Source organism: Buceros rhinoceros, unplaced genomic scaffold (genome assembly GCF_000710305.1).
Source record: "Buceros rhinoceros silvestris isolate BGI_N320 unplaced genomic scaffold, ASM71030v1 scaffold12491, whole genome shotgun sequence".
NCBI lineage: Eukaryota > Metazoa > Chordata > Aves > Bucerotiformes > Bucerotidae > Buceros > Buceros rhinoceros.
The window spans coordinates 114,933-129,025 of record NW_010394905.1 but is presented as its reverse complement, the minus strand read 5'-3'; the positions used below and the strand labels follow the sequence as shown (position 1 = coordinate 129,025).

General features: G+C 42.7%; 1 protein-coding gene across 1 annotated transcript in view; it reads right to left on the bottom strand.

Annotated features, from left to right (window-relative positions):
* LOC104501554 (multiple epidermal growth factor-like domains protein 6) overlaps window positions 1-14,093 on the bottom strand; it is a gene marked incomplete at its 3' end in the record, with an annotated part of 146,596 nt that overhangs the window by 28,954 nt on the left and 103,549 nt on the right. Inside the window, exon 6 of the mRNA XM_010145379.1 lies at window positions 964-1,090. Within this exon, the coding sequence (XP_010143681.1) occupies window positions 964-1,090 (127 nt within the window). The remainder of the gene's footprint in view (window positions 1-963; window positions 1,091-14,093) is intronic.

Below are 14,093 nucleotides of genomic sequence, written 5' to 3'. Positions count from 1 at the left end.
ATTGGACCCAAGCAGACAATTCTGCATTACTATTTCACCTAAAAAATTCAACATACAGCAAAGGCTAAAGAGATGAAGGGTTGGGGCTTCTCTTCATACATTCTCTGGAAACCAGAGAAGACCTCCGAGCTCACACTTAAATATTTCATTAGCCTTTTAGAGCAAGCTCTCTAACTAGCAGCCCATAGCACCGTATTCTCAAAATTATCTTTGTAATTCACCACATTGGCCTCTGCTCTTGATCCTCCCAAGAGGATTTTCTGCTCTGCTCACTGTAGCACAGTTGCAGAGATTTTACTCCATCATCTCACCGCTCAACCCAGTTCACGCCATCCTTCTGCCTCTGCTCATGCCACCACCTGGGAAAGCTCATGAGGGCCCAGCCCTGGCAGTCTGATGGAGATGCTCACCTACTGCAGATTGCGTTAAAACCATCTTCAGGGTGGCAACCACAATCTTTTATTTTGTCTTCATCACTGAAGACACGAGCTGCATTTTGGGACTGTCTGCCAGGCAGCTGCGGGCAGGTTTCACCATCCGCTGTTTGCATCTCTTCAGAAAAAAGGCAAAAAGACTAAGTCGGAGGAAGAGTAATGGGGACAGAAAAGCCCAGGGCAGCTCTGGAACACTCAGGGAGAGGTAATGCAATGAAAAAACACAGTTCAAAAAACACTTTCATTTGAAATTAAGACCCCCTGTTTCTTTAATGCCTGCTGCAAAACAAAAGAGATTTCCACAAGACTGCATCACAGAAACACGGGACACTGATTTGTTCACAAAAACACGGAAGAAATTTGGAAACACCTGAATTCTTGCAAGCTGCTTGAACTGGAATGGCTAATGATATCCTTTGTGAATCGAACTCAGGCTGGGGAAGCCTACACACCTTTGCACGGATGCAAAAGGTGAGTTTAGCAGAGAAAAACACGTCTTGAAGTATGTGAAGTGCTTGTTAACGTTGACTTACCTATGCAAGTGCGCCCATCAGTGTGCAGCCTGTATCCCGGCCGGCACTGGCAGTGGAAGGAGCCGTGCGTGTTGACGCAGCCTTGCTGGCAGCCACCGTTCACCACCGCACACTCATCCAGGTCTGGAGAAGGATGATGAGAATCACAAAACAGCCTCAGCAAAGACATATCCTGATTCTCCGGTTCTCTCAAGTAGCTTATACATAATGCAACCACTACACTTGGACTGGGTTTTTGTTTACTTCGCTTCCTCACTGTAAACAGAGCAAAGAAAATTGAAATTTTGTGGTGGTTTTCAAAGTTCCTGCAGGCAGTACCTCTGCAGGCTCTGCTTCTGAAGCTCTTGTTAATTAGAGTGATCTGTGACATGGCTGTTTCCTCTGGGCCAAGAGGAAAACATACGGAAAGAATTAGGGTAAGATAAGACATCTGAGCTTGTAGGAACCACTGGTCAACCATTTGGCTCTTGTAAGACTTTGCTGTATGAAGATTTCCTTTTGCATCAGGATTTTAATCCTATTAGCAGGTGCTCTTGAGGGTACAAGCACGTACAACCGACAAAAATGGCAAAAAGCCATGCCTGAGCAGAGCTCATGCTCTTAACCCACATTACATTTCCAACTAGTAATACACAGAGAGTTTAGACATCACATTTAAGAACGATGACGATTCTGTGCCACGTCTTCTGTGACTCTTGTCCCTTCGGTTTCCTTGTGTTCACCCGAGCTTTCCACAGCATCTTCTGAGATGACCTCCCAGAAAAAGGGTGGGATTTCCTGATAATACTTTTTCCCAACCTAAGCAGGTATCTTTCCATATTTCACATTTTAGGGGATTACATTCAGTCAAATGAAGAGGGAAATTAGCATTAAACTAGCTTGAGAATGTTGCTGTAAGGTTTCATCTGAAAATGATGGACAATGAAGGACTAAAAGGATTGAGAACAGCTTAAGTAAACAGGTGAAGGTTTAAACCAGACTCACAAACCTGAATTTCCCAAAGTGCCACATTAAGCACCTTTTCAGCAGCATTGGGCTACTGTAAATGGCGCTTGATCAGCATGTTGGCACCATTAACTTAAAAACAGACACAGAAGTCATTGGAAATACGTGTCAGTTAGTCCATTCTCTGACAAAATTGCACCTTGTAGAGGTTTGCCTAGAATTTGTCTTTCCTTTCCTGCTGCAGGGATACTCCCGGGATCCTGGGATCGCAACTCCACCTCCCTTGATCTCACCCCGGGATGATGCTGGTACCGAATGACCCTGACCGCCAAAGACATTCTCCTCTTGCCGAAGCCAAGCCTCCCTCCCGTAACAGCCATCTATAAAGAACCCCCCTTTCAACATTAACGACATCCAGCAATGTAATTGCTCTTTGGATCACGTTCTCAAACCATCTAAGGGATTTACCCACCCAAGTGGGTGTGGATGAGGAGCCTGGGACTTAAAGGATTGGGATGAGCCCGGGATGTAAAGAAATAAGTGGATGCGACGAGAGGCCAGTCTGCAATTGCTGCCATGGGGAAGTGATCCAGCAGCAGAGCAGAACACAGCAACACCAAGAGGGTTTTTTCCCCCCATACTGTACTCGAGAATCAATTGCTGTTGATAAATCTGCTTTGCATTTAGCTTTCATGGCTTACATTTAAGATTTTATGTTTATTCTCCTTTAGAAAATCTAATCAAAATTAAATGAAAAGGGAAGTTTTAAAGATGACTTGGAAATGCACAATGTCCTAAGGAAATATATTTATAAAGTTAAATTTTAATACTTCACATGTGAGTTTTACTCACCTAAAAACAAGTCCTGGTGTTGACTGGTGTTTAAATTCAGACCATTTGCTAACATGCACTGCTTTTCAATCCTTCTGCTATATTTGCTCTTTTATTAGACTGTATACTACATACATTTCCTACTGCCTGGAACCATTTGGAATACTTTTGTTTTTAACAGAACTTTTGCTTTTTTTAATGCAAACGGTAAACAGAAAATTTTATTCCTCTTGTTGAATTCTATAGTGTTAAGACATAGCCTGCTAAAAAATGCCAGGATGAAATTAAATGCAGGAAACTATTTGTCTTGAGTATCGCAGAAATAAAATAAGCAAAAAAAAGCACAGGAAAATACAAGAAGGAAGCAGCTGAACTATATAGTACACCATGTTCTAGTATTTATACCTCAATAAACTCAAATAGCGGAAGGATTAATATATGAATTTTATAGGCTAGAATCAGCTACAGAATTTCTCTAATACACCAAATACAGTTTTAAGTTTGGATATCAGCACTTCCAAAGGAGAAAAAACAGTCTGGGTAATAAAAACAAACACTTGGAGTTAGTTCTATTTGTTAGTCTCCATCTGAGCATTTAAAGGAGTGACTTGGTTTATGGGGGAGCTCTGCACCCAGCAGCTCCAGCAGCCACTGCGGCTCTTCTTTCAACTGCATTCCCCTCGTGCTGGCACATCTCGAAAGGCCGTAAGGCAATTATATTGCTGAAAGGCAACGAAAAATAAGGGACCCTAAAATACTTGTTTATATGAGCTATACATGGCCCCACCTGAGACTCCCTGCAGCAAGTGGGGAGGGGGCGGAAATCAGAGGTGACATCAAGCAGCCTGCAACACAACTCCAGGACCGTCTTCCAAGACGCCACGTGAGTGGCAAGTTTGATGATAAACAATCCCTTCTAGTCTCAGGCTTTCTCAGCAAGATCAATATTTTAAGAATTACACGTTGAAAGATTCCTTCACGTACTACAGATATAATCCAGAAAAATGCAATGTGCAGTCGCCTTTTGTCGTCTGCTACATCTCCAGGCCAGGAAACAACTTCGCCCCTAGTTACAGCAGAAAAATGCTTTCATTATTCTGTCTGCAAAGTACAGACTCATTTAAAAGCCTGAACAGCACTTGAAAGTTTTAAAAGTCTAATTTATTTGGACTTTAATATTTAAATGGCTACAGCAGTAAAGGGCAAACAGCAGGAAAGCAACATCTTGTACTGTTACAGGTACAGCAGTAGCCATTTCTTTTTCTGCATGGGAATAACTATAGAAATAGAAAATTCTTCTAAAATTATCAAGTTATAAAAATATAAAAAAAAATTCTAGGAGTACAAAGTCATTCTATTGTAATTCTAAAATATTATGGGATTATGGAAGATTGTATCTGTTTAACAATACACTATAATTAAATTCGGATTAGTTTCCACCGCAGATCAAACGGAAACACCTACATGCTCAACTTCCTATAGTGATAATGTAGGATTTATCTGGATAACCCAAATATCAAGGCATTTATGGCTTGCTTATCACAAGTTAGATCATGATGAAAGCAACCGCATTCCCACAAGACAGAGCGAGAGCAACCCGCTGAGACGAGAAGCAGAATGAGATCGGTGGGTGCTCCCAAGGCTATTTTGCGAAGGGGATTATGCCACTGGGTGAACAGAGCAGTTGGCACGTGAAGATCCTTCTCACCCACAGCAGATTTCAGTGATTTCAGATTCAGTGCGATTCCCCGCTGAAGTTACCTCTGCTTTCCGTGCAGTCTGTATGCAGCACATGCCCCCCCCACAGGGACTGTATCTCCATTTACCCACTTTTCACCAGGAACAACCGGACAGGAATGATTTTATGCTCAGTCATACGAGCCAGAAGTCAATCCTATATGTTTCCAAGATGTGAAGTATTTCAGCCACTATGACAGGCACCTTTTTTAGGCCTTCTTGCTTCTGAGGTCTGTGCGTTCAGACTGAGCTCTGCGCATCGTGTCTGCACAGTGATCTTTCCTCCACCCTGAGAGGATGCATATCTTAAGTCCTAACATGGGAAAAGAGGATGAGGAGTACAAATGCCAACACACTGCCTGCACCATGCCCTTTCCAAGGGCAGCTCCTACTGAAGTTACAGATTTTGAAGCCCTCCATACCCATGAATGGGGACTCTGCTAATTCTCAGGGAAATTTATACCCAATTGATTTGACAGGTCACGTTGGCAACAGCCTGATTTTCCTGCCTGAAACCTATTTAAATACATAGCTGTGTGACTGCTTGTTGTTTGGAATTCAGGGTCATCAACATCAGTAGCTTTTTTCATACCATTGCCAAAACATTTAGGAACAGCTATGATCAATCAGTTCCTCAAAAATAAACTGACAGCAGTGTTAAATTAAACATGGATAATTAGTGAACCTGCAATCATGGTTTTATAAAGGAAAAAAAAAGCAAGCCGTTGCCAGATCAATTCCTTACTAACAAACAGCTTAGCTTTGGAAACCATGAAGAACTGTAAACAACATGCAGAACGAAAACCCAAAAGAAAAAAAACCAACCCAGTTCTGATGGCAGCAGGACTGAGCGTTCACAATATCCTCTCCACATTTATGATCCTCCTCTTTACCGGCCACATTGTGCAAGACAGAGTTGTGAGTGGGTGGGCTATTTTTCAGCTCCCAGTTTTAAAGTTCTCCCCTTGCAACACTCCAGCCCCACATGCAGATCAAGAGCAGGCTGCAGCCACAGCTCCCATGTCTCCGGGTGGAGGGAGCTTACACTCATGCTTACACTGCAAACCAGCTACACCCTTGAACCTGCACGTAAATACTGAAGAGGTCATGGGCCTCCAAAGGGACTCAGAAATGTCTGTCTAACCACAGGACACTGGTTGTGTCACCCACTCTACAAAACACCAGAGACTTGATATGGATAAAGGATTTCTGTCCATCTGGGAGTTGATGCAAGAACCACGTTCAGGGCACACGCTAGCACAACTGTCTGCATGCAGGGACTCAGTCCACCATGGTATCATCTGCGGATCTGGCCCAAGTAACTTCCGCAGAAGCATTAACTACACCTTTTTACCAGAAGCCTAAGAAATACCACATAAAATCGGAATGAATGACACACATGTTTCCATCCTCAGTCACCACAATCCCTCCAGCTCCCTGCAGAAAGGATGCAACCAGCAGGAGCAGGGAAACACAAAACCCTGCTCACATTTACGCAGAGGATGGTTTATGCTGATGGTTTTAAAGTCAGATTATAATTAAAAATAATTATAGTAATTATTTACATAAAAAAACCCCATGAACAGAAAGAGGAAGCACGGTCTGCTCTCTGCAGCATTACCTTAAAATACAGGAAAATCAGGGGTTTGTCTCTTCTTTACCAAGGGAGTTCTGTGGGTCGTTGATCCCTGCGCAGTATTGCAGAGATTAGTCAGCAGCGACGGCAATACGAGAAACGGGGAAGGGAAAACTGGATCTTAAAGAACCACAACGAGAAACCTGAAGTGGCTACATTTAAAATTATCGCAAAGGATAAACTGTTCAACTCAAGATATTTATTTGGAAACAATGAAAATCTGGCTTGCCACCCACCCCCTTGCCCTGACTGGCTCTCCTCATTGCCTCGGCTGCGGATCATTTAGTACATCTGACATGAAAACTCCCTTATTGTTTGCTGTTTAACACGACATTTAAAAATCAACAAAGATGTACGACGGCGCTTTCCCTTCTGTCATTTGTAACGGCGCTGTGATTAGTCTCTTTTATAGATTCCAAAGGATGTTTAAACTTCACACGAGTTATGAAGTGAAAATATCATATGGTCTTTCCCTGCTAATTTACATGTCAGATTTTACACATTAATTTAGTGTGTTTCCAAATCAAATAATTTCTATACTTAAGGGAGGGAAGGGAAGCAGGCTGGGTTCCCAGCCACTCACAAGCTGAACACAAAAGTCAGGAATCATTTCTATAAAAGTGAAAAATAAGACCAGTTATTGCTATAAGTAGATAAATTTATGACAGATTCAGCTCACAGCTTCCTGTAACTCACATGGTGTCCCCGAGCCTCGAGCTTGAAAATGTCCGTAATTTGGCAACCAGTGCGAATCCACTCACGAATGTACCCGCTATTAAGTGTGACAATTCATTCTTGAAGCAAAAGTTTTTAAAATGATCTCTCCTGTTTTCCCAAAGCTAAGGTGGTTTTCAAGGTTTGAAAGTTTGATTGGAGGAGTTTTGAAACTCCTATTGCTAGAAAAATATTTGTTCAATCTTTCCACAACGAAGGAAGTTTGACATCAGCACTGCCTCTAGGAAGAAAAATAAAGTCTGGTCAAAATCAAAGCCTAAAATTAAATAAGAAAAAGGAGAATTTCTGTTCATATTAATAAAACCCATATTTCTCTTTCGCTGAACAGAACTGAGCAGCAAAAGGGAAAAGAGCAGTTTGACAGCTGCGAGATTTTAAATTGCAAACCCCCTAATCTAGGGCTTTTTTATGCCTCACAAAACCCCCACAAATACGCTACAAGCTCTTTTGAGTGGCCTGCTAAAACCTGATGTTAGAACACCTCCGTGAAACAGCTTTCAGCACAGATAAATGTGCTCCTGTGGCGCCAGCTGGGTCATTTTGAACTGTTAGCGCTCCCAGGCTTTTATTTTTGCTCCTCAGCTATTTGTTTCTGCCCTTTCCTGTCTCCTCCGATGGTTTATATGAGCATCCATTGTCTGTTCCCATGCAAAGTCACCCAGGTTAGCACCGATCGTGGCTGAAGCTTAAATTTCAGTAAGTCATCGGTGTCTGAGGCAGCCTGCCACAACAAAATTCATTAATGGAACAGCTTCAGCAAACCGGCCCAAGAGGAGTGTGTCACGTCTGATAGGAGATTGGTTAAAAGGCACGGTTAAGAAATTCCCTACCCAATTTAGTGGCTGCGAACTGACGCCACGATGAAAAAAGACCCTTGTTAGAGCAGCAGGTTTTCCACTAGGTTTCTTCTTTGCTCAGGATTAAGGACAAAGCAGCTTTCACCGGCACCCGGTTCGGCAGGGCTGTCCAATTAGCTGTGCACAGAAACAGGCTTTCCAAGGTCCCCGATTATTTACCTTCCCCTGAAAGCCGACGACATTAGAAAACACAAAGCTTTCTGTACCGGGTTCACTGTCTTTCAGTCTGTCACCTTCCTTTAGACCTCCCCAGTGATTTGGTCACACTGTGGAGAGGAATTTTCTGCCCTGTAGTTGGTACCCTGCCCTAGATTTGAGATGATTTTCCAGGTGGTTTCAATGACTCCTAGCTGGGTCTAGGTTGGGTTTTCCTTCCCCTCACCGCGGTTTATCTGTGTGTGTTCTGAGAACACCAAAGGACAGTGACCATGGCACAGTGCAACGCTGAACAGCACAGCCAGCTGTGGGACTATGTCTCCGTTCAGTAATGGACATTTATGTGCAGGTCTGAAGGGAGATGCAGTTCCGATGCCTGTTTTCAAGGAAGAGGACGGAGGCATCTCTGAGGTGTGGCTTTCTGGGGACATTCCTGAAGCAGCTGCGGAGGAAAGGCAGGGAGCTGCTTCCAGCACACACACTTGGTGCAAGCTGCCCCACAACTCGCTTCTGGGCAGAAGACGTCTACAAGCACTGAAAGGGACAATCCACCCGCCCAAGTCTTAAAGACACGGATTTAATTCCTCATCTGTCATCAGCCTTATTGGAAAATAAATACATGGATAAATTGCTGTGAGATGTCACACGACCCTGTTAGTAGGAGCCACGGATGATTTGAAAGAATGGCATTGATTTGTCAAAGAGTCTGGTAATTTGAATTCTCTGCCGGGGCAGGGGAGGAATATATGAGGGGAAAAAGATGCTCTAAGGCTTTTTTTTTTTTAATATTGCTTTCATGTGAAGACTGGCACAATGCAACCTTTGAAAGTGGTGACTTGTGCCTCACCAATGACTGGCTCCAGTGATCACAGTTCATTTATCAGATGTCCCTCAAGAGCAGACCTGGACAGGGCGATGTGAAAAGACAAAAATGGCCAACATCCGCACTGCTGATCCCTGCTTACGTGCAATGCCTGACATGCCAATCTCTCCGAGGTATTTAACAGTGATTTAGCTCAATAAACAGCCAAAAGCCCCTCACCTACAACTCTATATGCAAACCATATGTTGCAGCTGAAAGCTCTGAAGATTATAATTAGAACTGTCCATTCAATTTAAACAAGGTCAAGAATGAAAACTATTTCAAATTCAATAAACAGGCCATTTGAAAGCGTAGATGCTGTGGAGGACAAGCTTAACAACTTAATTGACAGGTAAAGCTTCATTTCTAATACTCATTTTGATATCGTCTGTAGCCTCAGGAGTCAAAACACATCACTGCTCAGTCCTCAAAATATGCAGAGAAAATGAAAATGTCAGAGGAAAGGAAAAAAAGGAGAAGCATCTGTTTGATAGCTGTGTAAGCCTGTGATATGTAAACTGCTTTGGAGTCAAGCAGCTCTAATTAGAGTTTCAAGGCATTTTTCATTAAATATACACAGACGTGTGTGTGTATCTATATATATGTTTTAAGCAATTATTGAGGCCAGATAATTTGCAAGAAAATAAGGGTATAGCATTCAAGGCGGGAACATGATAATTTCATGGACCGACCTCAGACAACACCGTGAGGTTTTCACACGGCCAAGGAGAAATACTTTTCTCCATCTTCCACAAAGCAGATCTGTACCGTTTTCTCCACTCAGTCTTTAAACCAAAAAAGAGTGCCCCATTTCTGAACTTCAGGGCAGTACACAGCATCTCAGCAAAGCAAAGCCAAAAAGGAAGACTGATAGGGTTACCAGCCCCCCCAGCGGGGTTACACTAATAGGTGTTTTGGCAAGCGGACACTCTCAACGACTCCAATTCACATCAATACGCAACCCACACAGATGGACTTAAACTCCCAGTGAGAAACTGGTGCCGGGATAAGTGAATGACCACAGGAAATAACAAGGGAGTACAACCCGAAGAACGACAATCCAGACAAACGTTTAACTTATGATCTTTAAACACATTTATACACTGAAGAAACCAGCCTCATTAATTTTACTGTTTCCTCTAGAAAATAAGTGAACGTACCGGCTGTGAACAGGGAAGTTGGAAGAGGACTATTTGCCTGCGCACGGCAGCAGCGTGGGCTGAAACACAATAATTAAAGTTTTATGTAATTTCTGCTTAAGAGAAAGGCTCTGAGATCACTGGCATCAGCAGCTCCACCACAACGCTCCTGCATGGTTTTTTGAATAGCAGAAGGAAAATTTGTTGTGGGCCATCAATTTTTAAATAGAGCTTCTCAGCACAATACAGTTGGGCCACGCTGGGAGGCGGGAGGGTGGCAAAGGAGGAAAGGATGTCTACGAGGAGAGGTACTTAAAAAGGGACAGCATGATCCAGCCCAAACTCCTCACGGAGATTCAAATCTGAGACGTACTAAGGAGCTTTATACATTGGGCCATCAGCATCTTCCCTCGGCAGGATGTGACAGTTTGAAAAAACAGTTACGGAATAAAAAGAGAGAAATGACTGATCTGCTGCGAACATCTGGTTTTTGTTAGTGGCAATATTAATGCCCACTTGCTGAGCTCAGTAAGTGTCTTTACCACAGCTGAATGCAGAGAGAAATGTCTTTTCCACACACAGCAGGTAAAATACGCAAAAGAAAATGGTAATTGTGCAAACACCTTCATAATCTGATGTTTCCAGCTTACAGGACACTCATTCTGCTGGTCAAAAACATGAATGTTATCGTGACCAATGTCCTACCTGGGCTGGTAAAAAGGGTTAAGACATCGCATGGACAGACTTGTCTTGCAAACCACCTGGAACAGAAGCTAATCTTGGCAATAACTGGTTTGGGAGAAGCGATCACCAGTCAGAACTGTATTGTTCATCACGCATGCAACGCTGGCACACATGTGTCTTGCCACGATAAGACTCTGCAGGGACTGCAAAAACAGGGAGGGAAACCACACCAGTCAGCCACCTAGCTCCATCCCTCTGCCAGTCTCGTCCAGATGCACAATGCACTCTGTTTCTGTAAAAACTGGCTCGCTTATGCTGCTCTCCAGCCATCAGTTCATAGGGTGCCTCCTCAAGAAGATGCCACAAGTGCTGATCCCCCACGGAAGCCGCACAGCTCCAGGCCGATCTGCAATGTAAATCACCTGCGAGCAAAAGGCAGCGTGTTACACGGATTTTCTTGCTCTGCATCTTTATGACATACATTAGTCACGGCTCTGCAGAGATTCAACCACAAGAAGAGAGAAGTGGCATCAACACAACCCAAACCTGTCCATACCAACTTCCAGAGCTGGATCCTAATGAACAATGTCACCAGGCATGTAAGAATTCTTTTTTCTCTCTTCTTTTTTTCCTCTTCCTGAGACTAAAAATGCCATCAAATTAATCATTCGATTGCTCCATTTTTATTAGTTGTTTTTGAACTCCTTGGCTGACATTGAATCTCTTTTGGGATAGGAACTGTTAACAAGGTTCTCAGGTGGGTCTGTCAAAGATCTGCTATGCAACAATGGCAGGTTTATTTCAAGATGGTCCTCTAATAAATCCCAGTTAAAGCCCTCAGGTACTCATGTAATTGAAGTTTGAGTAATCCAATATGATGTTGATCAAACTACTGATCTTTTAATAACGAACTGTAGCCTCCCAGCAGTTGCTATCTTGCTGACAGTCACGTCTGGATCGCTTCCTTTGGGCCAGTGCTTTGAACAGAGAAGCTGACAGATTTCTGTTTGGTTTAGATTTTATCACAAATTGTCTTAAAGCTTTTTAAGGATATATCAGATGGCTTGTAAAATCCACCAGCATTTCAATAAAAAAATGGGATTTCTACTAGTTGTCCCAGTGAAGACAGTTATTAAATGCTTCTAAGGAGGAATATAAACACCACTGGGGAGTTGTTAGTCCTTGTTTACGTAGCCTGTAGGCAAAGCTATAGAAAAAGCAGTAGTTACCCTGCACAATACTCTCCACTGAAAGGCAAATGTGCACATTTTTCTGCTCATAATTCCCATTTAAAGTATGAATTGAAGGTTTCTAAGCCTTGTCTCTCTACACAAGAATAATTCAGTTGCAATTTACATTTTCGATGTGCTCAGAACGAAGACCGAGATGACTCATGTGCTGTTTATAAGATGCTTATATTTGCTGGTAAATACCTTGCTACAAACAAGCTATAATTTAAGTATTCAAAAGTCTTGCTTCTGCATAAAATTACTACTCACTGTAATTTTGGAGACGAAGACCAGAGCTTCAATTTCAGGCTTGCAAAGCTCTTCCTACACAACGATTCTTAAAAGTACGAGTGTATTTTCTTCTCTGACAATGGCAATCATTGTATCTCTGTAATTGCGGAAAAGATTACCCAGCTTTTAATTCACATTACTCAGCTGCAACAATACTGTGCTTCTTTCTTTTCCTTTAAAAAAACCTCATTATTGTCAATCAGCCCAGTGGAATGCTAACACACTCCATAACCTGCCTTTCAGAGGTAGTCATAAACGCTAGAAACTACCTAATATAAACTAATCAGAGCCCTCAAAATATCTCAAAACATATTTGTACTGCAGTCTATCATTTTTGTCATATTATTTCTAAATATTATATTTTGTCTGGACAATAATAGCCTTTTCTTATAGTTATATAGTGATTTTCATCTAACTGTTCAAAGTTCTCGCATTAATTAAACAACATTAACACCCTGAGCGATGTAACAAACACTGTATTTCCAAATCTTAAACGTTTTCATTGTCAAAAGCTGATCAATAAAGCTTTATGCATCAAGCATTTTGGACAAAGAAAACTTTTCAGGCCACCATGTTTGCTCACGCCAAACTTTCTGCACAAACAATTGCAAGAAGAGGAGTCACACACACAGAAGGCACGAAGGGGCTGGCTGTCATTCTCCCTGTGCTTGACGCAACCACTCCTTTCCAAAGATAATAGCTAGTTATGGTTCCACTCGGTATTTCCTTCCAGCTGGTAAAGCCCATGTGAGGCTCTTCAGATCCTGGAGGAAGACACAGGAGCTGGAAGCCGCGGGGAAGCAGCCCGTGCGCCAAGTCTATAATCAGCTGTGACGCACGGTGAGCTTTCGAGCAACATATGGACCAGACCAGCAGGCGCCAAAGAGATGGGTCTCTTCGCTCGTGGTTACCTGGGAGGCCTGTGACATCTAGAAACAACTTTTCCCTTTCAGTCTGCAACAGATCAGTGCCCCGTAATTCATCTGATAAGGGAACTGCAGGACGGGGTGCTGGTCTGCTGTGGTTTATGAATAACACTGTGTGTTTTTAAAAAACAGCGCTGCTTTGGAGCACAGCAGAAGATGTGCTGCAGGAAACGTATGACATGCCAGTAAGCTGCAATACACCCAACCCCATGCAAACCTTACAGAACCTGAAAATTAAGCTGCCAGTTGCATGGTTTGTCTGTGCAAAAGGTTGCTATTGAAATGCTGCGGCTGAATTAAGCATTCAAAGAGAAAAATCAAAAAAATAACCTCCGTGGTTGAATAGATTTTCCCTCCATGGAAAAAAAAGAGATTTACCACAATTATCCTGAAATAATCATTGAATTCTTGAAATATAAGTTGTTCCAGTCTGCCCCAAGAGCCAAGGCTACAAAGCAGGCAGGACTCCTTCAGCCACTGCTTTGGAGCTTCAGATGAGGATATTGCTCTTGACACCAGCTGTTTTACCCAACTGATCTGCATAAAACTGCTGCCTAAAAAGTGACCGAAAACTGACTGTGCTTGTCCTCACATCCAGTCAATAAAAACAAGCATCCAGGGTAAACAAGCTCACCCTCCAATGCCAAAATTCACTTTGGAGGAAGTTGTCATAACTGTTAGTTCAGCTACCCTGAGGGATATCAGATGAGAAATCACGTGGTTTAACTCACAGCCATCTTTGTTTAGTGCCTAAGAGAGGAACGGGGAGACTTTAGCATGGATCAGGAAAAACCTAATCAAGTGCAATTAAACTTAAAAAAGAAATCAATTAGCAGAGCATTAGATGCTCTTCTCGGCTACAACTGCCACATAAGTGCTCAAAAAAATTGGTTGGAACTGCCCATTCTGGTCTGAGTGATGGGTGTACCCTCCCATGAGCGAAGACAAACAGGCCACCAAAAATGACTGAGTTTATTATACGATACGTCTTAATAAGATTGAGAGGGTTCTTGTGTCCCCAGTGTGTAACTGAGGGATTAGGCTTGGGAGGGTGCACAAAACAAAGAGGGGACTGACCAAACCAACCCACAATATTCC